Source organism: Oncorhynchus mykiss, chromosome 9, assembly GCF_057628025.1.
Source record: "Oncorhynchus mykiss isolate SJ-2025 chromosome 9, ASM5762802v1, whole genome shotgun sequence".
NCBI lineage: Eukaryota > Metazoa > Chordata > Actinopteri > Salmoniformes > Salmonidae > Oncorhynchus > Oncorhynchus mykiss.
In genome coordinates, this window is record NC_143030.1 from 71,774,899 (window position 1) to 71,801,037 (window position 26,139).

Consider the following 26,139-nt stretch of genomic DNA (forward strand, 5'->3'; position numbering starts at 1 on the left):
TCTCTTCCTCCTCCTCCTACTGCTGCAACTATTCAACCTGCCTATCCTCCTCCTCCTCTTCCTTCTCTTCCTCCTCCTCCTACTGCTGCAACTATTCAACCTGCCTCTCCTCCTCCTCCTCTTCCTTCTCTTCCTCCTCCTCCTACTGCTGCAACTATTCAATCTGCCTCTCCTCCTCCTCCTCTTCCTTCTCTTCCTCCTCCTCATTTTCATCCTCATATCTTACTGACACCTTAGTTCTCTGGGAGGAGCTTTACTGCTTTGTGTGTGTGTGTGTGTGTGTGTGTGTGTGTGTGTGTGTGTGTGTGTGTGTGTGTGTCTGCGTGTGTATGCGTGTGTGTGTTTGCATGTGTGTGTCTGCGTGTGACTGATAGATGTGTGGGTGCAGGTCTGTGTGAGTCATTGATACTTTACTTAGATGAATAACAGAACAACAATAGCAGCCACAGCAACCAACAATTCTTCCTCTAACTCCCTATGTATCTCAAATAGCACTATATTCACTATATAGTAGTGTACTAGTAGTGCACTATATAGTACTGTACTATATAGTAGTGTACTTGTAGTGTACTATATAGTAGTGTACTTGTAGTGCACTAAATAGTAGTGTAATATATAGTAGTGTACTAGTAGTGTACTGTATAGTACTGTACTATATAGGAGTGTACTTGTAGTGCACTATATAGTACTGTACTATATAGTAGTGTACTAGTAGTGCACTATATAGTACTGTACTATATAGTAGTGTACTTGTAGTGTACTATATAGTAGTGTACTTGTAGTGGACTATATAGTAGTGTAGTATATAGTAGTGTACTAGTAGTGTACTATATAGTACTGTACTATATAGTAGTGTACTTGTAGTGCACTATATAGTACTGTACTATATAGTAGTGTACTTGTAGTGTACTATATAGTAGTGTACTTGTAGTGTACTATATAGTAGTGTACTTGTAGTGCACTATATAGTAGTGTAGTATATAGTAGTGTACTAGTAGTGCACTATATAGTACTGTACTATATAGTAGTGTACTTGTAGTGCACTATATAGTAGTGTAGTATATAGTAGTGTACTAGTAGTGCACTATATAGTACTGTACTATATAGTAGTGTACTTGTAGTGCACTATATAGTAGTGTAGTATATAGTAGTGTACAAGTAGTGCACTATATAGTACTGTACTATATAGTAGTGTACTTGTAGTGCACTATATAGTAGTGTAGTATATAGTAGTGTACTTGTAGTGCACTATATAGTAGTGTAGTATATAGTAGTGTACTAGTAGTGCACTACATAGTAGTGTAGTATATAGTAGTGTACTAGTAGTGTACTATAAAGGGAATAGGGTGTCATTTGGAACACATCCCCAGTCCTCTAACTCTGTTATTAAATCAAAGATGTAGAAAACTCAGCAAGTATAAGAATCAATGTCCCTTCAGGCCCACAAACTCAGTCTGTCTGCTCCTTGTGTTGTATAACTCAATTCCCTGTTGAACTACCCCGGCCTTCCAATCAGAATCTGATTTGCACCAAGGAAACCAGATCAATAGAATGACTAATGAATGAGTTGAGGTAATCAATTAAAAAGTAATTAGACACACTATGCACATAAACACAGATTGAATGCCCCAAAAACTCAGTGACCCTCCCTGTCTTCGTGGTTTAACACAATAGGTTTGATTTGGCTGCTGGGGAGCAAGGAGACCCCAGCTCTGCTAAAACCATTGACAACCATGTGTCGTTTTCAAGGAATTGTTCAATAAATGTTATAACTATTTCGTTTTAATATCATCACATATTGAGCATAGCCAGAACCTCATCACTACTGTCTCTGATCTGGCAGACTCACTAAACACAAGTTCTTTGTTTGTAAATTATGACTGGAGTGTGCCCCTGGCTACCCATAAATAAATAAACAAGAAAATCGTGCCATCTGACTTTAACTTTCACTTGAGTCCTTTTTGGGGGCAACCAATAAATCTTCTTTGGGATCGGTGTCCCTTCCACGGGATGGTTGAGCTAACATAGGCTAATGCGAATAGCATGAGGTTATAAGTAACAGGAAAATGGATACGGCTAATGGCTGTATCCAGGCACTCCACGGTGTGTCGTGGCTAAGAACATCCCTATGTTGGCCAAATACCACAAACTCTCGGGCCTTATTGCTTAAATATATATTATGTTATATTACATATACAATACATTGATGTGTAAATAAGGTGAAGATGGTGAACTCACAGTTAGAAGGTATGTGTATGGCTCCTTGGCTGAGCTGGGGGGCGTGGGATAGGAGGAGAGAGAAGAGAGGGAGGAGGAGGATAGGGTGGAGGAGGAGATGGGGGCGTCGCCCCCTACTGCCAACCTGATGTTGCTGAGTGTGAGGCATTGCTCACTGTCCCATCAAAGTCCCACCTGCTCAACACACACGTGAAACGCACACAGAGGGCAATCTGCACACACTCCTGCCGAGCGAGCGTGTGACTCTCTCTCTGTCTCTGTTGTCACGCCCGATGTTCAGCCAGAGTTTCTCTTCCTTTTCTTCTACCTTTTTCTCCTGGTTTCCTTTGGCTCTCAGCCTCTCTCTCTTTTTTCTCTCTTTTTCACTCAGGTCCACACCCTCCTGCAGTCTTCCCTAAAAGAAGGGGGAGAAGGGAGGGAGGTGGGGAGAAGAGAGGGAGGGGGACGGGGGCCTGTGTCAGAATAAGAGAAAAATGACCCTGCACCATGTGGTCAGGGCTAGATAGAGCCAGGAACACACACACACACACACATCCAGTAGCATGTTCATTCCTAGTTTAAAGACAACTCGCAGGAAAACTGCACATTAAGGTAATGACAGCGATTTTTTTATTGCTGTAGTTCTGTCCTTTAGCTGTTCTTGTCTAATGATATTCTGTGTTATGTTTCATGTTTCATGTGGACCCCAGGAAGAGTAGCTGCTGCTTTTGCAACAGCTAATGGGGATCCTAATAAAATACCCCCAAAATACCAGTGTCCATTATGGAAGGACCAATCAGATAAGCAGATGGAGTCAACACCACAACAAGAGGGTGAACCAACAGACAATATGGAGCATAGACAACAGAGTTAGATTTATGAAGTGATGACATGAGGTGATGAAGTTACAAGGTGATGAAGAGATGATGTGATGAAGTGACGAGGAGATGAGGTGATGATGAGGTGATGAAGTGACGAGGTGATGAAGTGATGCGGAGATGAAGTTACGAGGTGATGAAGTGATGAGGTGATGAAGTGGCGAGCTGAGGAAGTGACGAGGTGATGAAGTGATGAGGAGATTAAGTGACGAGGTGTTGAAGTGACGAGGTGATGAAGTGATGAGGTGAAGAAGTGACGAGGTGATGAAGTGATGAGGTGATGAGGTGATGAAGTTATGAGCTGATGAGGTGATGAAGTGACGAGCTGATGAAGTGACGAGGTGATGATGTGATGAAGTGATGAAGTGACGAGGTGATGAAGTGACGAGGTGATGAAGTGACGAGGTAATGAAGTGATGAGGTGATGAAGTTACGAGGTGATGAAGTCCCATGTAGATCAGTTGGTAGAGCATGGCGCTTGCCACGCCAGGGTTGTGGGCTCGTTTCCCACGGAAGAACAGTAGGAAAAAAGTGTGAAAATGTATGCTCTCTCTACTGTAAGTCGCTCTGGATAAGAGCATCTGCTAAATTATGCTCTTACATAAGTGATGAAGTGTCATATCAGATAATAGACAGAACACAAATAGATAAATAAAAGGACATTTGTAATTTGATAAAGTTGTGGAGCAACTCAATTGAACACAAGTGGCTAGGCTACTTCTGTGGTTGTATGGTAATAAGCATGTCGTAAGAGGAGAGAGAATGAGAGAAAGGGGAGGGGAAAAGTTGTAGGGTGGTAAAGAGAGGCAGAGAGGGATGGAGAGAGGAAGTGAAGGAAAAGAGGAGAGGAGGGAGATGAGTGAGAAAGAGAGAGGGCTACCCTGTTTCATGAGGGAGAGGAGAGGGGGAGATTATAGGGGGATAAAAAGAGGGGGAAGGAATTCTCTTTTTAAAATAAATACCATTCCATTCATTTTTGTATTTATTTTGTATCAATCAAACAAGTTATAAACCACGTGTTGGATCATTTTCTATGTATTCCATTCCAGTCATTAAAATGAGCCTGTCCTCCCACCTCCCACCATTCTTCACTGATGCTGAACCGATTCAACAATATCTGGCAACCAAAGAAAAACATTACCATTCAAGGACTCCAAGCACAAAGACAATATATTTAAATCAACTGAGAAAGAATGGATTCAACAATATCTGGCAAAGGGAATAGAGACAGAAAAACTGATTCAGGACTTCCAACTCCAAACACTGAGAGAATACATCTAAATCAACAGAGAAAGGCTGTGAGATTAGATTGAACAGGGAACAACAATTAGAAGAAGTGAAGCACACCCAATAAGCCAGAGCAAACTAACAACATTAGGTTAAATGGTCCATTAGATTCAAGTCACTTCGCCTGACAGAGCTACCGCACAACTACCACGGACAGACAGAGGGGGGTAGAGGAGGGGTGTGTGTTGGGGTGGGGGTGTGATGGAAGATGACAGCTGTGACGGTAATTCCTCCCTCCACGTAATGACACACCAGCTCTCCCAATCAATGTGTCACCTTTCTCTGCTGTCAGACACACGCACGCAAACACACACACCTCCCAGACTGTGTGATATTAGTACTGGCTGTTTAGACCGTCTTTTACAGGGGTGCCCGAGGGCCCAATTACCAGATAGGCCAGGGCAACTGGGCTGGCCAATAGCAAATGTGTGTGTGTGTGTGTGTGTGTGTGTGTGTGTGTGTGTGTGTGTGTGTGTGTGTGTGTGTGTGTGTGTGTGTGTGTGTGTGTGTGTGTGTGTGTGTGTGTGTGTGTGTGTGTGGTCTTGCAAGTGTGTAGGGGTCTGTGGCGGCTTTTTAACAAATGCCATTAGCACAGGATGAATGGAGCAGAGCTGGAACTGTCATGGGTATTAGTACAGACACACATTCAGAGACACAGACACACAGCTACACACACAGACAGACAGACAGACAGACAGACAGACAGACAGACAGACACACAGCTACACAGACAGACAGCTAATGTGATAACGTGTCTGAGAGGGGGCTTGGTGGAGCCCAACCCGATTAATGCCACCGACAAACTGCACACAACTGGGCCAGGAAACTTAATTACAAATTTAACCCTAATACACACAAGCACACACACACACACACACACACACACACACTGACCCACCTCTGTCAGTCCCAGTCTCCTCTCTGCAACTGGCGCTGATCCAATCTCGGCCCTATTACCTGCCTTCTTGGCTCAGGGCAGAGGTCAGCAGACACATCAGACACTACAGCCGGGGGACCTATGGCCTTATGTACAACCTAAACATGTCAGGGCCCTCTACAGCCATTTCTCAGGGATAACAACTGCTTATCTGATCTGATGCTGGCATCCAAATTCATTCAATCAGCCAACTGAAAAAGTGGAAGATGAAGTGATATAGTGATATAAAAGTGATAGGTGATATAAGTGATATATTCAGCATATATAAAGAGAGGGGGGGTGAGAGAGAGAGAGAAAGAGTGGGGGAGAGAGAGAGAGAGGGAGAGAGGGGAGAGGGGGTGGGAGAGAGAGAGAAAGAGTGAGGGAGAGAGAGAGGGGAGAGAGAGAGAGAGAGAGAGAGTGAGGGAGAGAGAGAGAGGGGAGAGAGAGAGAGAGAGAGAGAGAGAGAGAGAGGGGGGGGGGAGAGAGAGAGGGGGGTGAGTGAGAGACTGGGAGAGAGAGAGAAAGAGTGAGGGAGAGAGAGAGAGGGGAGGTGAGGGAGAGACTGGGAGAGAGAGAGAGAGAGAGAGGGGAGAGAGAGAGAGTGAGGGAGAGAGAGAGAGAGAGGGGAGCGAGAGAGAGAGAGAGAGGGGAGAGAGAGAGAGTGAGAGAGAGTGAGGGAGAGAGAGAGAGAGGGGAGAGAGAGAGAGGGAGAGAGAGGGGAGAGAGAGATAGAGGGGAGAGAGAGAGAGAGAGAGAGGGGAGAGATAGATAGTGAGAGAGAGAGAGAGAGAGGAGAGAGAGAGAGAGAGAGAGAGAGAGGAGAGAGAGAGAGAGAGAGAGAGGGAGAGAGAGAGAGAGAGGGGGGGAGAGAGAAAGAAAGAAATAACAAAGGAAAGAAAGAAGGAAAGAGTGAGGGGGGGGGCAGGTGGAACCAGAAGAGGAAGATGTAGGTAATGTGTATTGGAGTGGAGCAGCAACAGTCTTCTAGAGTCAAACTGGTTATAAACTGCGGACCACTCTGAATCAAACAATGAGGCAACACCCCAAAAAATCAACATAAATCCATTTAGTGTGATTTGCTACCTTGATAAATAATTGATGTGGCGCATTGAAACGTTTTGCTAGAGGGGAGGGGACAACACAAAAACTAAATGCCAATGCAAGAGAAAATGTATAGGCTTCTACATGTTATCTGTATATAGACTTGTTTCTACTGTATTATTGACTGTGTGTTTGTTTTACTCCATGTGTAACTCTATGTTGTTGTATGTGTCGCACTGCTTTGCTTTATCTTGGCCAGGTCGCAGTTGTAAATGAGAACTTGTTCTCAACTGGCCTGGTTGAATAAAGTGAATAAGGTGAAATAAAAATAAAAATGAATCTACATTGGAGTTATTTAGCAGATGCTCTCATCCAGAGGGACTTACAGTCAGCACATTCAACTAAGGTAGGTCAAATCAACCACATATCACAGTCATCTATCTGATAAATCTATAGCTGTTTATATTGTAACCTTTATTGCGGCTGTCTCTGGTTGCATCCAGCTCCTGTCTGTCTGAATGTCTGTTCACGCTCTCATCTATTACATATGAAAGTGCTCTGCTAGCTCACAAAAACAAAATGCCAAAGCAAGATAGAATGTATAGGCTTTTAGATGCCATATTGCTTTTTAAGTTTAATTGCAGCTCTGGCTCCAGTGGCATCTCTCTCCTGTCTGTTCACTCTGTCATCCATTAGATCTGAAATGGCTGGACCTGTTGGCCTGTCAATGGGCTCTCTGGGTATTGAAGTGGTATTGATGGCAGAGAGGCATGTTCAACAGCCACTCTTATCAAAGACAGGATGGAGAGAGGGAAGGAAGGAGGGAGGGAGGATGGGGCGGATGGTTTTAGGGCAGGAAACAACACAGGATGTGGCCATTTGAGTCCATCATATTCTGTGTATTACAGCAATAACACAGATTATACGATACAAAAGCTCAGCATCTTCAAATGACTGGAAATGTTTAATTTTTTAAAATTTAATTTGACCTTTATTTAACCAGGCAAGTCAGTTAAGAACAAATTCTTATTTTCAATGACGGCCTAGGAACAGTGGGTTAACTGCCTGTTCAGGGGCAGAACGACAGATTTGTACCTTGTCAGCTCGGGGGTTTGAACTTGCAACCTTCCGGTTACTAGTCCAACGCTCTAACCACTAGGCTACCCTGTTGCTAAGTTCTGCCCTGGCTTATTGTTACCGGCAGAAAAGCTGTTGCTACGGTAATACTGTGCCATATATCATTAGATATCATTAATAAACTCATTCTTAAGAGCATTCCCCAGACATGTAACAGTTGAAAATAACTCGGGAAACCTAGTTCAACGAAGAATTTAAATGCCATATTGTAAAAACATAGACTTTGTTATTGTATTCCACCTGTGTGAAGATGTGTAATGGGAGGAGGGGGAGATAAAATAAATGGGAGGAGTGGGAGGAGGAGGGGGAGATAAAATAAATGAATACATGCACAGAGAGAAAATCAAAGAGCGAAAGAGACCGAGAGGACAATGTGAAGAAGATATTTCGAATGAGAGAACGAGAGAGATGGACAGTAAACATGTTTCACTCAACAGAAGATGAGAGGAGTGAGGGATGGAGGGACTGGAAAAAGGAGAGGAGAGGAGAGGAGAGGAGATGAGATGAGAGGAGAGGTATGGATAGGGGACCACAGGGGTGGAGGATGAGAGGAGAGGAGAGGAGAGGAGAGGAGAGGAGAGGAGAGGAGAGGAGAGGAGAGGAGAGGAGAGGAGAGGAGAGGTATGGATAGGGGACCACAGGGGTGGAGGATGAGAGGAGAAGAGGAGAGGAGAGGTAGGGGACCACAGGGGTTGAGGATGAGAGGAGGAGATAAGAGGAGAGGAGAGGAGAGGAGAGGTATGGATAGGGGACCACAGGGGTTGATGATGAGAGGAGGAGATACGAGGAGAGGAGAGGAGAGGAGAGGAGAGGAGAGGAGAGGAGAGGAGAGGTAGGGGACCACAGGGGTTGAGGATGAGAGGAGGAGATGAGAGGAGAGGAGAGGAGAGGAGAGGAGAGGAGAGGAGAGGAGAGGAGAGGAGAGGAGAGGAGAGGAGAGGAGAGGTGAGGAGAGGAGAGGAGAGGAGAGGTAGGGGACCACAGGGGTTGAGGATGAGAGGAGGAGATAAGAGGAGAGGAGAGGAGAGGAGAGGAGAGGAGAGGAGAGGAGAAGTATGGATAGGGGACCACAGGGGTTGAGGATGAGAGGAGGAGAGGAGAGGAGAGGAGAGGAGAGGAGAGGAGAGGAGAGGAGAGGAGAGGAGAGGAGAGGAGAGGAGAGGTAGGGGACCACAGGGGTTGAGGATGAGAGGAGAGGAGAGGAGAGGAGAGGAGAGGAGAGGAGAGGAGAGGAGAGGAGAGGAGAGGAGAGGAGAGGAGAGGAGAGGAGAGGAGAAGTATGGATAGGGGACCACAGGGGTGGAGGATGAGAGGAGGGGATAAGAGGAGAGGAGAGGAGAGGAGAGGAGAGGAGAGGAGAGGAGAGGAGAGGAGAGGAGAGGAGAGGAGAGGAGAGGAGAGGAGAGGAGAAGTATGGATAGGGGACCACAGGGGTGGAGGATGAGAGGAGGAGATAAGAGGAGAGGAGAGGAGAAGTATGGATAGGGGACCACAGGGGTGGAGGATGAGAGGAGGAGATAAGAGGAGAGGAGAGGAGAGGAGAGGAGAGGAGAAGTATGGATAGGGGACCACAGGGGTGGAGGATGAGAGGAGGAGATAAGAGGAGAGGAGAGGAGAGGAGAGGAGAGGAGAGGAGAGGAGAGGAGAGGAGAGGAGAGGAGAGGAGAGGAGAAGTATGGATAGGGGACCACAGGGGTGGAGGATGAGAGGAGGAGATAAGAGGAGAGGAGAGGAGAGGAGAGGAGAGGAGAGGAGAGGAGAGGAGAGGAGAAGTATGGATAGGGGACCACAGGGGTGGAGGATGAGAGGAGAGGAGAGGAGAGGAGAGGAGAGGAGAGGAGAGGAGAGGAGAGGAGAGGAGAGGAGAGGTATGGAGAGGAGAGGAGAGGAGAGGAGAAGTATGGATAGGGGACCACAGGGGTGGAGGATGAGAGGAGGAGATAAGAGGAGAGGAGAGGATAGGAGAGGAGAGGAGAGGAGAGGAGAGGAGAGGAGAGGAGAGGAGAGGAGAGGAGAGGAGAGGAGAGGAGAAGTATGGATAGGGGACCACAGGGGTGGAGGATGAGAGGAGAGGAGGAGAGGAGAGGAGAGGAGAGGAGAGGAGAGGAGAGGAGAGGAGAGGAGAGGTATGGAGAGGAGAGGAGAGGAGAGGAGAGGAGAGGAGAGGAGAGGAGAGGAGAGGGATGGAGAGGAGAGGAGAGGAGAGGAGAGGAGAGGAGAGGAGAGGAGAGGAGAGGTATGGAGAGGAGAGGAGAGGAGAGGAGAGGAGAGGAGAGGAGAGGAGAGGAGAGGAGAGGAGAGAAGAGGTATGGATAGGGGACCACAGGGGTGGAGGAACAGTAATTCAGACACCCCTGTTGAGTTAATTATTTATTACCTTCTCCTTCCTGTCACGTCAATTTGACCCAAATTTATCATTCTTATTTTTTTATTTAACCTTTATTTAACCAGGTAGGCAAGTTGAGAACAAGTTCTCATTTTCAATTGCGACCTGGCCAAGATAAAGCAAAGCAGTTCGACATGAACAACAACACATGGAGTAAAATAAACATACAGTCAATAATGCAGTAGAAAAATGAGTCTATGTACAATGTGAGCAAATGAGGTGAGATAATGGAGGTAAAGGCAAAAAAAGGCCATGGTGGTGAAGTAAATACAAGCAAGTTAAAAAAATTAATTTAAAAAATAAAAATAATAATAAACACTGGAATGGTAGATTTGCAGTGGAAGAATGTGCAAAGTAGAGATAGAAATAATGGGGTGCAAAGGAGCAAAATAAATAAATACAGTAGGGGGAGAGGTAGTTGTTTGGGCTAAATTATAGATGGGCTATGTACAGGTGCAGTAATCTGTGAGCTGCTCTGACAGCTGGTGCTTAAAGCTAGTGAGGGGGATAAGTGGTGTTCGGTTCTGATATACAGCGGTGTTCAGTTCACCAAATATTTGGTTTGTTCCCCAGGACCCGGACCAATCGCCTACACCTTTCTCTTTCTGTTTCTCTCTCTCCTTTTCTCTCACTCTGTCAGGGTATAACCGAGTCTCTCTCACTTTGTCAGAGCTGGAGGAAAACTACTTGTCTTGGGAAATGACTACCTGTACTCTATATTGACTTAGATATGTGTGTATTACGTATTTGTTGTGAAATGGTTAATATTACTTGTTAGATATTGCTGCACTGTCGAAACTAGAAGCACAAGCATTTCGCTACACTCGCAATAACATCTGCTAAACACGTGTATATGACCAATAACATCTGCTAAACACGTGTATATGACCAATAACATCTGCTAAACATGTGTATATGACCAATAACATCTGCTAAACATGTGTATGTGACCAATAACATCTGCTAAACACGTGTATATGACCAATAACATCTGCTAAACATGTGTATGTGACCAATAACATCTGCTAAACACGTGTATATGACCAATAACATCTGCTAAACATGTGTATATGACCAATAACATCTGCTAAACACGTGTATATGACCAATAACATCTGCTAAACACGTGTATATGACCAATAACATCTGCTAAACACGTGTATATGACCAATAAAATGTGATTTGATTTGCTATCTGTTTCTATGTCTTGCTGTGGCTCGTGGAATAAGTCATTGTCACTGCTACTCAGTTGGTCATGTTGTACCATGACAACTTTTTACTTTTTCCTGTGTTTTATATCATATTGTACAACAGCTGATGAACCTAACACAGTAGAAGTGTGAAAAAAATGTGATCAATGTTATTTCCTGATAGTTACAATCTACACAGGAGCTTCTAATCAGCAGGTTCCCATGGGCCCAATCAGCAGGTTCCCATGGGCGGGAGATTCAGTTTTCCATGGTGACATCACCATGCGGTAAATTGGTTAATAGACCAATAACAACGAGAGTTCCAAACCTCTCTGCCAATAACAGCTAGTTTTCTGTCATAGACACACCATCAGAGGGAAAGTCCAGTGAAGAGATGGGTCCATGGATGAGGGGTGGAGCTGTGTGATGTGCAGGGCAGATTTTGATGAGAGAGGTCCTCACTTTGCCACTCCTTGCTAGTGATGTGCAGTTTGCGAACAATTTGTTATTTTTGAACGTCTGTTTTTACTGACTCGAGTCATGATTCATTTTTTCAGAGTGACTCGTTAGTTTTAGCTGTTTTTTTGACGAGCTGGCTGCAATGACTTCTAGTGTAAGATTATTACACTCTCCTCCAACTCACCGGCTCCGGAGACATGCAGGCAGCACAGAGGAAAAAAAGCAAGAATGAATGCAATGAATTGATTATTGAATGTTATTTATGGACACAGATTTGTAGAACCAATACCTAGAATATAAAGTCTGCCTCTGCTCAACACTCAAACTGGAAAATGAATCGTTCAGGTGGTGCTACAGTTCGCAAGGGAAATTCTCAAATCTGCCTCGCGGCAGTCAAGTCATTCCGCCAAGTCAGTCCAGTTGCATCCGTAACTAGACTTCGTTTCAAATGTACAGATGTAGGATCTTCATTTGAGCCAGTTTGCTACAGCAGGAAAATAATCCTGTAGCAACAGGAAATTATTATGTGGATTATAATTAATGGACATTTTTGTAGGGGTTGATACATTTTTTTGTTAGAGCAAATCAAGTCTGACATTTTAAAGTCAGTTGGCTTTTCATATATGGCTGCATCCCTAGTTTGCATTTCCTGCTGTGCAGAACAATTTTCAGCAACAAAAGTGATCAAACTAAGATCCTAAATCTGTAGGGCCTATCAATAAATTATTTAAATTTTCAGTACATTGTCCGTCACAAATTAGTTATTCAATAAGCCCCCATCTATCGTGAGCGAGAATCATGACCCTTTAGAGTTCATTAGAGAAGTGAGGTCTATCATTGGCTTCCGACCATCAGGTAAGGCCTGGGATTGGCTGACCCTACAGTGAAATTAGGGCCCCTTGGCAACCTGGTCCCTAGCAACCAATCAGTTTGGCTAGGGCCAGAAGTGTGAAAAGCCAGGTGCAGTTTGGAATCACACAGTTTGGAGTTCCCAAAGTTTGTGCCTCTGTGTCCCAGGGACAGAGAGAGAGGGTTTGAGAGAGGGCCAGAGAGGGTTTGAGGGAGGGCCAGAGAGGTTTTGAGAGAGGGCCAGAGAGGGTTTGAGGGGGGGCCAGAGAGGGTTTGAGAGAGGGCCAGCGAGGGTTTGAGAGACGGCCAGAAAAACGGCTAGAGAGAGGGTTTGAGAGAGGGCCAGAGAGGATTTGAGAGAGGGCCAGAGAGGGCCAGGGTTAGGGTTAGGGTTAGAGAGGGTTTGAGGGAGGGCCAGAGAGGGTTTGCGAGAGGGCCAGAGAGGGTTTGAGAGATGGCCAGAAAAACGGCTAGAGAGAGGGTTTTCTACACCCTTCCCACTCAGACCACTCCCAGACAGTCCTAGCAAAGTTTTAGCTTGATAAATATTTTTTTTCTGAAAAGTTACTTCAGCCCATTAATGGAAATCAATTACAGTAAGGTACTTAATTGTTACCCAGAAATACTTGATATTGATATAAAAATGAATGCATTGGTCCTTTAGTGGATCAGATGTTCAAGATGTTCAAACGTTAGATGACCAGTGGTGTTAAATAATAATCACAGTGGTTGTAGAAGGTACAACAGGTACCTCAGGAGTAAATGTCAGTTGGCTTTTCATAGACGAGCATTCAGAGGTCGAGACAGCAGGTGCGGTAGAGAGAGAGAGAGAGAGAGAGAGAGAGAGAGATGAAAACAGCAGGTCCGGGACACGGTAGCATGTCCAGTGAACAAGTCAGGGTTCCCTAGCCGCAGGCAGAACAGTTAAAACTGGTGCAGCAGCACGACCAGGTGTACTGGTCCTCCAGGAGGGGAGCATACTTGAATTCACACAGAAGACCAGAATCAACTGGAGATTTACACCAGATATAACAGACTGACCCTAGCCCCTGGACAGGGCCAATCAGGCAGGATATAACCCCACCCACTGTGCCATTGCACAGCCCCCACACCACTAAAGGGATATCAACACCTGTTGCACCCTCGACATCCACTGTGATTATTATTTGACCCTGCTGGTCATCTATGAACGTTTGAACATCTTGAAGAGCAATCTGGCCTTAAATGGCCATGTTCTGTTATAATCTCCACCCGGCACAGCCAGAAGAGGACTGGCCACCCTCAGAGCCTGGTTCCTCTCTAGGTTTCTTCCTAGGTTCCTGCCTTTCTAGGGGGGTTTTCCTAGCCACCGTGCTTCTACATCTGCATAGCTTGGGTATCTGTATAGCACTTTGTGACATCTGCTGATGTAAAAGGGCTTTATAAATACATTTGATTGATATAGACGCTTATCTACAAATAGGCAGACCAACAGTGTTGCAGATAGAAATAACACATCTATAAGCTTAACACATTCAGTTGACATTCCAGTCACTGCTGTTAGATGTCAGACATGGTGATTATATACAGATTTTCTCTCCCTCTCTCTCTCTCTCTCTCTCTCTCTCTCTCTCTCTCCATCCCCCCCCCCCCCCCCCCCCCCCTCTCTCTCTCTCTCTCTCTCTCTCTCTCTCTCTCTCTCTCTCAGGTTAAGGGCTAAGATAGGTTATATAAAAAGCTGGAGAAAATAAAGGTTGTCAGGGGGAACCAACCTTCTCCATCCATGTTGCCATGACAACAATATCCACATAACAACAGCATCAGCATCCCCCCTCCTAACTACACATACACATTCTGTTATTCATACACACGTGTGGACAACCATACACTCCCTCCTGGTTAGCGGTTATCACTCAGTTACATGCATGCTGACAAACACTCACACACACAGTCTCATACACAAACACACACACATCAATGCACACACGCATGCAGACACACACTCACACAATGTCTTACAGACACAAATGCCGAGAGAGGTAGAGATAACAACGCACTCTAGTACTGCAAAAATACTCAAACATTTATTGACTTTTTCTAACTTGTCTTGACTAAAAGGCAAAAGCTGTAAAGAGTGTAGAGAGACATTCCCACGAGAGACAGTCTCTTTTACCTCTCCCCAACTCTCTCCCCTCATCTATATGTCCCTCTCTCTCTCTCTCTTTCCCCTCTCTCTCCCTCCCTCCTCTATCCTATAGTTTATACTGTCTGTCTACACTGCGAGGTAGGAAGGGTTGTTTATTGATGTTTTCAATAGGAGGAACAGAGGAACAGAAGTAGTAGTATGAGGAGTGGACTCGTTAAGAGAACAGTGGGCTTTAGAAAGGAGGAGAGGAGAGGAGGATAATAGCAAGGGAAGAGGAGAAGAGGGGGCAAGAGAGAAGAGTGGAGATGGGAAGAGGAGAGTAGGTCTGTACATGTTGTGGATGGGTGAGGAGGAGAGAAGATGAGAGAAGAGGAGAGGAGGAGAGGAGAGGGGATACATGTTGAACATGGCCTGATGGACAGAAGGAGAAAACACAGATCATGGAGAGGATATATAGAGGAGAGAGAAGAGAGAGGGAGAAGAGAGAAAGAGAGAGAAGAGAGAGAGGGAGAAGAGAGAAGAAAGAGAGAGATAGACATTGGCTAGAGATCAAAGATCTTCACCGTAAAGTCCATAGAGAATAAGAGCACCTCCTCCCAGCTGCCCACTGCACTGAGGCTAGGAAACACTGTCACCACCGATAAATCTACGATAATCCATCATTTCAATAAGCATTTTTCTATGGCTGTCCATGCTTTCCACCTAACCCCCCCCCCTGCTTCTCCTTTACCCAAATCCAGACAGCTGATGTTCTGAAAGAGCTGCAAAATCTGGATCCCTACAAATCAGCTGGGCTAGACAGCTGGGCTAAATCTGGACCCTCTCTTCCTAAAATGATCCGCCGCCATTACTAGCCTGTTCAACCTCTCTTTTGTCTGAGATGCCCAAAGATTGGAAAGCTTTAAAGGGGAGACACTCTAGACCCAAACTGTTATAGATCTATATCCATCCTGCCCTGCCTTTCTAAAATCTTCGAAAGCCAAGTTGACAAACACATCACCGACCATTTCGAATCCCACCGTACCTTCTCCACTATGCAATCTGGTTTCCGAGCTGGTCATGGGTGCACCTCAGACACGCTCAAGGTCCTAAACGACATCATAACCGCCATTGATAAAAGACAGTACTGTGCAGCCGTCTTCATCGACCTGGACAAGGCTTTTGACTCTGTCAATCACCGCATTCTTATCGGCAGACTCAATAGCCTTGGTTTCTCAAATGACTGCCTAGCCTCGTTCACCAACTACTTCTTAGATAGAGTTCAGTGTGTCAAATTGGAGGGCCTCTTGTCCGGACCTCTGGCAGTCTCTATGGGGGTAACACAGGGTTCAATTCTCGGGCCGACTCTTTTCTCTGCATATATCAATGATGTTGCTCTTGCTGCTGGTGATTCTCTGATCCACCTCTACGCAGACGACACCATTCTGTATACATCTGGCCCTTCTTTGGACACTGTGTTAAAACAAACTCCCAACGAGCTTCAATGCCATACAACACTCCTTCCGTGGCCTCCAACTGCTTTTAAATGCTAGTAAAACTAAATACATGCTCTTCCACCGTTCGCTGCCCACACCTGCCCGCCGGTCCAGCATCACTACTCTGGACGGTTCTGACTTAGAATATGTGGACAACTACAAATACCTAAGTGTCTGATCAGACTGTAAACTCTCCTTCCAGACTCATATTAAGCATCTCCAATCCAAAATTAAATCTGGAATCACTTCCTATTTTGCAACAAAGCCTCCTTCACTCACGCTGCCAAACATACCCTCGTAAAATGGACTATCCTACCGATCCTTGACTTCGGCGATGTCATTTACAAAATAGCCTCCAACACTCTACTCAGCAAACTGGATGCAGTCTATCACAGTGCCAACCGTTTTGTCACCAAAGCCCCATATACTACCAACCACTGTGACCTGTCTGCTGTCGTTGGCTGGTCCTCGCTACATACTCGTCGCCAAACCCACTGGCTCCAGGTCATCTCTAAGTATTTGCTATGTAAAGCCCCGCCTTATCTCAGCTCACTGGTCACAATAGCAGCACCCACCCATAGCACGTGCTCCAGCAGGTATATTTCACTGGTCATCCCCAAAGCCAACACTTCCTTTGGCCTCCTTTCCTTCAAGTTCTCTGCTGCCAATGACTGGAACGAATTGCAAAAATGACTGAAGCTGGAAACTCGTATCTCCAGCAGCTTCCCGATCACTGTACCTGTACACAGCCAATCTGTAACTAGCACACCTATGAGGGGAAGTCAGACGCAGGAGAGCAGAGAGCAGAACTAGGTAATAGCCGGAGCAGTTTAATAGCAAAACCAACGGCATAAACATAACAAGACATGGGTACAAAACCCGTCGCGCACCAGTCAACACGTGCACAAACACTTACAATAAACAATACCACACAAAGACATGGGGGGAACAGAGGGTTAAATATACAACAAGTAATTGAGGGAATTGAAACCAGGTGTGAGGAAAAATAAGACAAAATACATGGATAATGAAAAGTGAATCGATGATGTTGACGCCGACCGCCGAGCACCTGTCCGAACAAGGAAAGGAACCGACTTCGGCGGAAGTCGTGACAACACCCCACTTCCTCATCCCCATATTGTTATTTATCTTCTTGCTATTTTGCACCCCAGTATCTCTACTTGCACATCATCTTCTGCACATCTATCACTCCAGTATTAATGCTAAAAAAAAAATATTTTGCCACTATGGCCTGTTTATTGCCTTACCTCCCTAATCTACATTTGCACACACTGTATATCGATTTTCTATTGTGTTGTTGGCTGTATGTTTGTTTATGTGTAACTCTGTGCTGTTATTTTTGTCGCACTGCTTTGCTTTATCTTGGCCAGGTCGCAGTTGTAAATGAGAACTTGTTCTCAACTGTCCTAAACAACATCTAAAAAGAAAGAAATCAACCAAGATATTTTTTACATTTATTTTTTTTAAGAAATGTAAAAATAAATAAAGAAAAATCTATAAATCATAAGTGAATCATGTTTCAACTATGGTCCCATGGCAATCATGAGATTGTATAAAAGACCTGGGTTGAGTGTCATGGTGTCTATCATGTTCCCTCCATGTCTCTCTGTGTCTCCATGTCACCATGTCTCTCAGTGTCTCCATGTCACCATGTCTCTCTGTGTCTCCATGTCACCATGTCTCTCTGTGTCTCCATGTCACCATGTCTCTCTGTGTCTCCATGTCTCTCTGTGTCTCCATGTCACCATGTCTCTCTGTGTCTCCATGTCTCTCAGTGTCTCCATGTCACCATGTCTCTCTGTGTCTCCATGTCTCTCTGTGTCTCCATGTCACCATGTCTCTCTGTGTCTCCATGTCACCATGTCTCTCTGTGTCTCCATGTCACCATGTCTCTCTGTGTCTCCATGTCACCATGTCTCTCTGTGTCTCTATGTCACCACGTCTCTCTTTGTCTCCATGTCACCATTTCTCTCTGTGTCTCCACGTCTCTCTTTGTCTCCACGTCTCTCTTTGTCTCCATGTCTCTCTGTATCTCCATGTCTCTCTGTATCTCCATGTCTCTGTGTCTCCATGTCTCTCTGTATCTCCATGTCTCTCTGTGTCTCCATGTCTCTCTGTATCTCCATGTCTCTCTGTGTCTCCATGTCTCTGTGTTGCCATGTCTCTCTGTGTCTCCATGTCTCTGTGTTGCCATGTCTCTGTGTCTCCATGTCTCTCTGTGTCTCCATGTCTCTCTGTGTCTCCATGTCTCTGTGTTGCCATGTCTCTGTGTCTCCATGTCTCTCTGTGTCTCCATGTCTCTCTGTGTCTCCATGTCTCTCTTTGTCTCCATGTCTCTCTTCATCTCCATGTCTCTGTGTGTGTGTCTGTATCAGTAGATATGCTATAGTGTGTAGTGTCTCTGTGCATCAGTAGATATGTTAGACTGTGTAGTGTATCTTGTTCCCTAGATGTCTCTCTGTGTCGGCCTATTGTGTATCAGTAGATCAACCATCAGTGTATCAGTCTGCAGATCAGATAATCATCTGGTTTTATGATCCTCTGGTCAGATAATCCTCTGGTTTGATAATCCTCTGGTTTGATAATCCTCTGGTCAGATAATCCTCTGGTTTGATAATCCTCTGGTCAGATAATCCTCTGGTCAGATAATCCTCTGGTTTGATAATCCTCTGGTCTGATAATCCTCTGGTGTGATAATCCTCTGGTCAGATACTCCTCTGGTTTGATAATCCTCTGGTCAGATAATCCTCTGGTTTGATAATCCTCTGGAGTGATAATCCTCTGGAGTGATAATCCTCTGGAGTGATAATCCTCTGGTCAGATAATCCTCTGGTCTGATAATCCTCTGGAGTGATAATCCTCTGGTCAGATAATACTCTGGAGTGATAATCCTCTGGTCAGATAATCCTCTGGTCTGATAATCCTCTGGAGTGATAATCCTCTGGTCAGATAATCCTCTGGTCTGATAATCCTCTGGAGTGATAATCCTCTGGTCTGATAATCCTCTGGAGTGATAATCCTCTGGTCAGATAATCCTCTGGTCTGATAATCCTCTGGAGTGATAATCCTCTGGTCAGATAATACTCTGGAGTGATAATCCTCTGGTCAGATAATCCTCTGGTCAGATAATCCTCTGGTCAGATAACCGAGACTGCTTTGGATGGAAAACTACGTTCTTTGATCTCTGGTATCTTAGTGGCTGGGCTTAATTGGCTGTATTCTATTGCTACCATTGTATTGATAAGATAGTTTATGGGCTCTAGAGTGATAATTGATCATGTGACAGGCCAAAGATTACATTTGGAGAAGTTGGCAGGGTTAGATATTCTGGATTAGATAATCACTAATTTCCCATTTTACTATAACATAAATCAGAAAATAAATTCAGTCACTAAAAATTGTTGTGCTAATTAAACATTTGGAAAAGCTTAATAAACATGTATGAAATTACTGTGATTAAATTTGCATTTTATTGTGAGTCAAAATAAAGCTGTTACCGCATCAAACAAACCAGTTATTTCCAGCTTCTTAGTAGACTAGACACACACACACACACACACACACACACACACACACACACACACACACACACACACACACACACACACACACACACACACACTGCCTGTGGTTCTCGTTAGCTGGCTTTGTTACTGTCATCATCAGAGAGACACTATGGCTACAGATGTATACTGTCCCTGTAGAGCACACTCCCTACTCACCATGGAGATAACACACACACACACACACACACACACTGCCTGTGGTTCTCGTTAGCTGGCTTCGTTACTGTCATCATCAGAGAGACACTATGGCTACAGATGTATACTGTCCCTGTAGAGCTCACTCCCTACTTACCATGGAGATAACACACACATACACACACACACTGCCTGTGGTTCTCGTTAGCTGGCTTTGTTACTGTCATCATCAGAGAGACACTATGGCTACAGATGTATACTGTCCCTGTAGAGCTCACTCCCTACTTACCATGGAGATAACACACACACACACACACACACACACACACACACACACACACACACACACACACACACACACACACACACACTGAGCAAAACATGTACACAGCCTGCACATCCAGACTAAATGGCTGCTACTTTGATCCGTCAGGGAAAATAATCTACATTACCTACACACTGAATGGGATAAAGACAATGAACCAGGAAAACTACTACAGCACATGGTATTACATGGGGAATATACAAAACTACTACAGTACATGGTATTACATGGGGAATATACAAAACTACTGCTGTATATGGTATTACATGGGGAATATACGAAACTACTACAATACATGGTATAACATGGAGAATATACACAACTACTACAACACATGGTATTACATGGGGAATATACAAAACTACTACAGTTCTTGATATTACATGGGGAATATACAAAACTACTACAGTACTTGATATTACATGGGGAATATACAAAACTACTACAGTACTTGATATTACATGGGGAATATACAATGTTCCATACAATAACCCAGAGATAGTAGGCCATAGAGATACATGTATGATCTATTTAAGTCAGTGGCCCATGACGAGGCCATACAGTGACCAACAACAAGAGGTAGGCCATTAATATGTATTGTCATATGTCAGGATGTACAGTACCGAGAGGTGGTGGCACACAGAACATACTTCAGGTAGCCACTAACAACCCATAATGAGGCCTGGAGATAGGCCAGGACAAAGAGTTGGTGGTGGCACAGACCAAAACAGGCCTCATCATAATGTCGCCTGGGCCTTTCTCAACATTAGCCTGGGTAAATAGAAGCAATCATGACATTATGAAATTAAGCGTAAAACCTGTTACCAGTGACCTTCTATCTCTCTCTCCCTCCTTCCCGCTTTCTCTCCCTCGCCTCCGGTCCACTATCTCGCTCATCCACCCTCTCTTCCCCTCTCCTCTTCTCTCTCTCTACCTCCCCCTCTCTTCTCCTCTCCTCTTCTCTCTCCCTACCTCCCCCTCTCTTCTCCTCTCCTCTTCTCTCTCTCTACCTCCCCCTCTCTTCTCCTCTCCTCTTCTCTCTCCTTACCTCCCCTTCTCTTCTCCTCTCTTCTTCTCTCTCCCTACCTCCCCCTCTCTTCTCCTCTCCTCTTCTCTCTCCCTACCTCCCCCTCTCTTCTCCTCTCCTCTTCTCTCTCCCTACCTCCCCCTCTGTTCTCCTCTTCTCTCTCCCTACCTCCCCTTCTCTTCTCCTCTCCTCTTCTCTCTCCCTACCTCCCCCTCTCTTCTCCTCTCTTCTTCTCTCCCTACCTCCCCCTCTCTTCTCCTCTCCTCTTCTCTCTCCCTACCTCCCCTCTGTTCTCCTCTCCTCTTCTCTCTCCCTACCTCCCCCTCTCTTCTCCTCTCTTCTTCTCTCCCTACCTCCCCCTCTCTTCTCCTCTCCTCTTCTCTCTCCCTACCTTCCCCTATCTTCTCCTCTCCTCTTCTCTCTCCCTACCTCCCCCTCTGTTCTCCTCTCCTCTTCTCTCTCCCTACCTCCCCCTCTCTTCTCCTCTCCTCTTCTCTCTCCCTACCTCCCCCTCTCTTCTCCTCTCCTCTTCTCCCTACCTCCCCCTATCTTCTCCTCTCCTCTTCTCTCTCCCTACCTCCCCCTCTCTTCGCCTCTCCTCTTCTCTCTCCCTACCTCCCCCTCTCTTCTCCTCTCCTCTTCTCTCTCCCTACCTCCCCCTCTGTTCTCCTCTCCTCTTCTCTCTCCCTACCTCCCCCTCTCTTCGCCTCTCCTCTTCTCTCTCCCTACCTCCCCCTCTCTTCTCCTCTCCTCTTCTCTCTCCCTACCTCCCCCTCTCTTCTCCTCTCCTCTTCTCTCTCCCTACCTCCCTCTCTCTTCTCCTCTCCTCTCTCCCTACCTCCCTCTCTCCGCTCCACCTCCTCTCCGGTTGGAAAAAAACAACTCTGTTGTTTGTCTCGTTCAGATGATAACTAAGACATTCAATTCTGCTTTTTTATTCCGTTTCCCCCCTTGGTTTTTTAAAGACCCATTGTGGTGCTGATACACAGGGTCGGGGGTTGATCTCTGTCCATCCCTCCAACCCTCAATGTGATCGATTATAAAGAGATTATCCAGTTGAGAAGCTGAATGCTCAGAGGACTATCCGTGAGCGGAGAGCAGCTTGAGGAAGAACCAGTAGACGGTATCTGTCAGAGCAGAACAGGGAGAATAGCTGGAATCAGCTTCCCAGTGTTGCCTGGTATCTTACAGTATTAGCAGTATTAGCACTGACATCAGCCGGTTGGACAGCACAACAACGGAAGATAAAAAATAGCCCTCAACCAACTGGACACCACAACCATAAATAACACTGTCATTTACAACACCATGACAACAGCCGAATAAAACAACAGCACTCTAAGAAGCCACACACACACACTAAGAAAATGCCTTAGGTAAAACTCCAATCTGATTCTGGTTCAGTTTGTATCAGCAGGAACGTAACTCCATCTGATTCTGGTTCAGTTTATATCAGCAGGAACGTAACTCCAATCTGATTCTGGTTCAGTTTGTATCAGCAGGAACATAACTCCATCTGATTCTGGTTCAGTTTGTATCAGCAGGAACATAACTCCATCTGATTCTGGTTCAGTTTGTATCAGCAGGAACATAACTCCATCTGATTCTGGTTCAGTTTATATCAGCAGGAACATAACTCCATCTGATTCTGGTTCAGTTTGTATCAGCAGGAACATAACTCCATCTGATTCTGGTTCAGTTTGTATCAGCAGGAACATAACTCCATCTGATTCTGGTTCAGTTTGTATCAGCAGGAACATAACTCCATCTGATTCTGGTTCAGTTTGTATCAGCAGGAACATAACTCCATCTGATTCTGGTTCAGTTTGTATCAGCAGGAACATAACTCCATCTGATTCTGGTTCAGTTTGTATCAGCAGGAACATAACACAGATTCCGACCGAGTTAAGTGCTCGTAAATGGAACGTAATTCCATTTTTATGCACTTTTCTCTCTATGCGTATTCTGACCTTGAACTTAAGCATGAGAATAGCATGAGAATATTCACCCACTGTTCGTTTGGGGTGGAGATTTAATAAATTAAGTTGTGGTGGAGGTGTGTCTGCAGATACAGTATGCCGTATTCTGACCTTGACTGAATTCCGATAATTATTCCACCACCATTTACGTGCAAGGAAACAAGGTTCAGCAAACATACTGGTTCCAAGTGGAAAAAGCATCTACTCGATTCTTTCCTAAAGAAGTAACACCATTCTCCATGCACTGGAATGCACAACTGGATAACAGCTATTGATAAGAGCTAGGTTTGGATAAGGGAATTGTAAGTATAAATGACACTTGTTTCAGATGTATTTTTACCATATAATCGCTGAAGACTAATGTGAAACCAGTCATATGTCAGAAAACTGAAGCATATCAACATACAGTATCAACTTTCCCAGAGTCTAGTTTATGAAATGCTGTGCCACAATGCAGAATTTAACTTACAGGGATGGGCACTCTCGAATGTCTTAATTATAGGCTACCCTGACTTTCTCCGTTTCCTGTTTCTATCATGTTAATATTAGTCACTATCAGTATCGACCGTCAGCAGGCCTAATAACCACACATATTACATAATCATTCCATTATTGTTAGTTCTCTTCAGTTGGTGTAGCCTACATAATCATTCCATTACTGTTAGTTATCTTCAGTTGGTGTAGCCTACATAATCATTCCATTACTGTTAGTTCCCTTCAGTTGGTGTAGCCTACATAATCATTCCATTATTGTTAGTTCTCTTCAGTTGGTGTAGCCTACATAATCATTCCATTACTGTTAGTTCCCTTCAGTTGGTGTAGCCTACATATTACACTGCCACCTGTTAGTTCCCTTCAGTTGGTGTAGCCTACATAATCATTCCATTACTGTTAGTTCTCTTCAGTTGGTGTAGCCTACATAATCATTCCATTACTGTTAGTTCTCTTCAGTTGGTGTAGCCTACATAATCATTCCATTACTGTTAGTTCTCTTCAGTTGGTGTAGCCTACATAATCATTCCATTACTGTTAGTTCTCTTCAGTTGGTATAGCCTACATAATCATTCCATTACTGTTAGTTCCCTTCAGTTGGTGTAGCCTACATATTACACTGCCACCTGTTAGTTCTCTTCAGTTGGTGTAGCCTACATAATCATTCCATTATTGTTAGTTCTCTTCAGTTGGTATAGCCTACATAATCATTCCATTACTGTTAGTTCCCTTCAGTTGGTGTAGCCTACATATTACACTGCCACCTGTTAGTTCTCTTCAGTTGGTGTAGCCTACATAATCATTCCATTACTGTTAGTTCTCTTCAGTTGGTGTAGCCTACATAATCATTCCATTACTGTTAGTTCCCTTCAGTTGGTGTAGCCTACATAATCATTCCATTATTGTTAGTTCTCTTCAGTTGGTGTAGCCTACATAATCATTCCATTACTGTTAGTTCCCTTCAGTTGGTGTAGCCTACATATTACACTGCCACCTGTTAGTTCTCTTCAGTTGGTGTAGCCTACATAATCATTCCATTACTGTTAGTTCTCTTCAGTTGGTGTAGCCTACATAATCATTCCATTACTGTTAGTTCTCTTCAGTTGGTGTAGCCTACATAATCATTCCATTACTGTTAGTTCTCTTCAGTTGGTATAGCCTACATAATCATTCCATTACTGTTAGTTCCCTTCAGTTGGTGTAGCCTACATATTACACTGCCACCTGTTAGTTCTCTTCAGTTGGTGTAGCCTACATAATCATTCCATTATTGTTAGTTCTCTTCAGTTGGTATAGCCTACATAATCATTCCATTACTGTTAGTTCCCTTCAGTTGGTGTAGCCTACATATTACACTGCCACCTGTTAGTTCTCTTCAGTTGGTGTAGCCTACATAATCATTCCATTACTGTTAGTTCTCTTCAGTTGGTGTAGCCTACATAATCATTCCATTATTGTTAGTTCTCTTCAGTTGGTGTAGCCTACATAATCATTCCATTACTGTTAGTTCCCTTCAGTTGGTGTAGCCTACATATTACACTGCCACCTGTTAGTTCTCTTCAGTTGGTGTAGCCTACATAATCATTCCATTACTGTTAGTTCTCTTCAGTTGGTGTAGCCTACATAATCATTCCATTACTGTTAGTTCCCTTCAGTTGGTGTAGCCTACATATTACACTGCCACCTGTTAGTTCTCTTCAGTTGGTGTAGCCTACATAATCATTCCATTACTGTTAGTTCTCTTCAGTTGGTGTAGCCTACATAATCATTCCATTACTGTTAGTTCCCTTCAGTTGGTGTAGCCTACATATTACACTGCCACCTGTTAGTTCTCTTCAGTTGGTGTAGCCTACATAATCATTCCATTACTGTTAGTTCTCTTCAGTTGGTGTAGCCTACATAATCATTCCATTATTGTTAGTTCTCTTCAGTTGGTGTAGCCTACATAATCATTCCATTACTGTTAGTTCCCTTCAGTTGGTGTAGCCTACATATTACACTGCCACCTGTTAGTTCTCTTCAGTTGGTGTAGCCTACATAATCATTCCATTACTGTTAGTTCTCTTCAGTTGGTGTAGCCTACATAATCATTCCATTACTGTTAGTTCCCTTCAGTTGGTGTAGCCTACATATTACACTGCCACCTGTTAGTTCTCTTCAGTTGGTGTAGCCTACATAATCATTCCATTACTGTTAGTTCTCTTCAGTTGGTGTAGCCTACATAATCATTCCATTACTGTTAGTTCTCTTCAGTTGGTGTAGCCTACATAATCATTCCATTACTGTTAGTTCTCTTCAGTTGGTGTAGCCTACATAATCATTCCATTACTGTTAGTTCCCTTCAGTTGGTGTAGCCTACATAATCATTCCATTACTGTTAGTTCTCTTCAGTTGGTGTAGCCTACATAATCATTCCATTATTGTTAGTTCCCTTCAGTTGGTGTAGCCTACATAATCATTCCATTATTGTTAGTTCCCTTCAGCTGGTGTAGCCTACATAATCATTCCATTACTGTTAGTTCTCTTCAGTTGGTGTAGCCTACATAATCATTCCATTACTGTTAGTTCCCTTCAGTTGGTGTAGCCTACATAATCATTCCATTACTGTTAGTTCTCTTCAGTTGGTGTGGC

General features: G+C 44.4%; 1 protein-coding gene across 3 annotated transcripts in view; it reads right to left on the reverse strand.

Annotated features, from left to right (window-relative positions):
• Positions 1-26,139, reverse strand: part of l1cama (L1 cell adhesion molecule, paralog a) — a 118,589-nt gene that overhangs the window by 63,706 nt on the left and 28,744 nt on the right. For all 3 annotated transcript variants that reach the window (XM_090185298.1, XM_090185297.1, XM_090185296.1), the window contains exon 2: positions 2,239-2,632. In XM_090185298.1, the coding sequence (XP_090041424.1) occupies positions 2,239-2,386 (148 nt within the window). In that variant the 5' untranslated portion in view covers positions 2,387-2,632. The remainder of the gene's footprint in view (positions 1-2,238; positions 2,633-26,139) is intronic.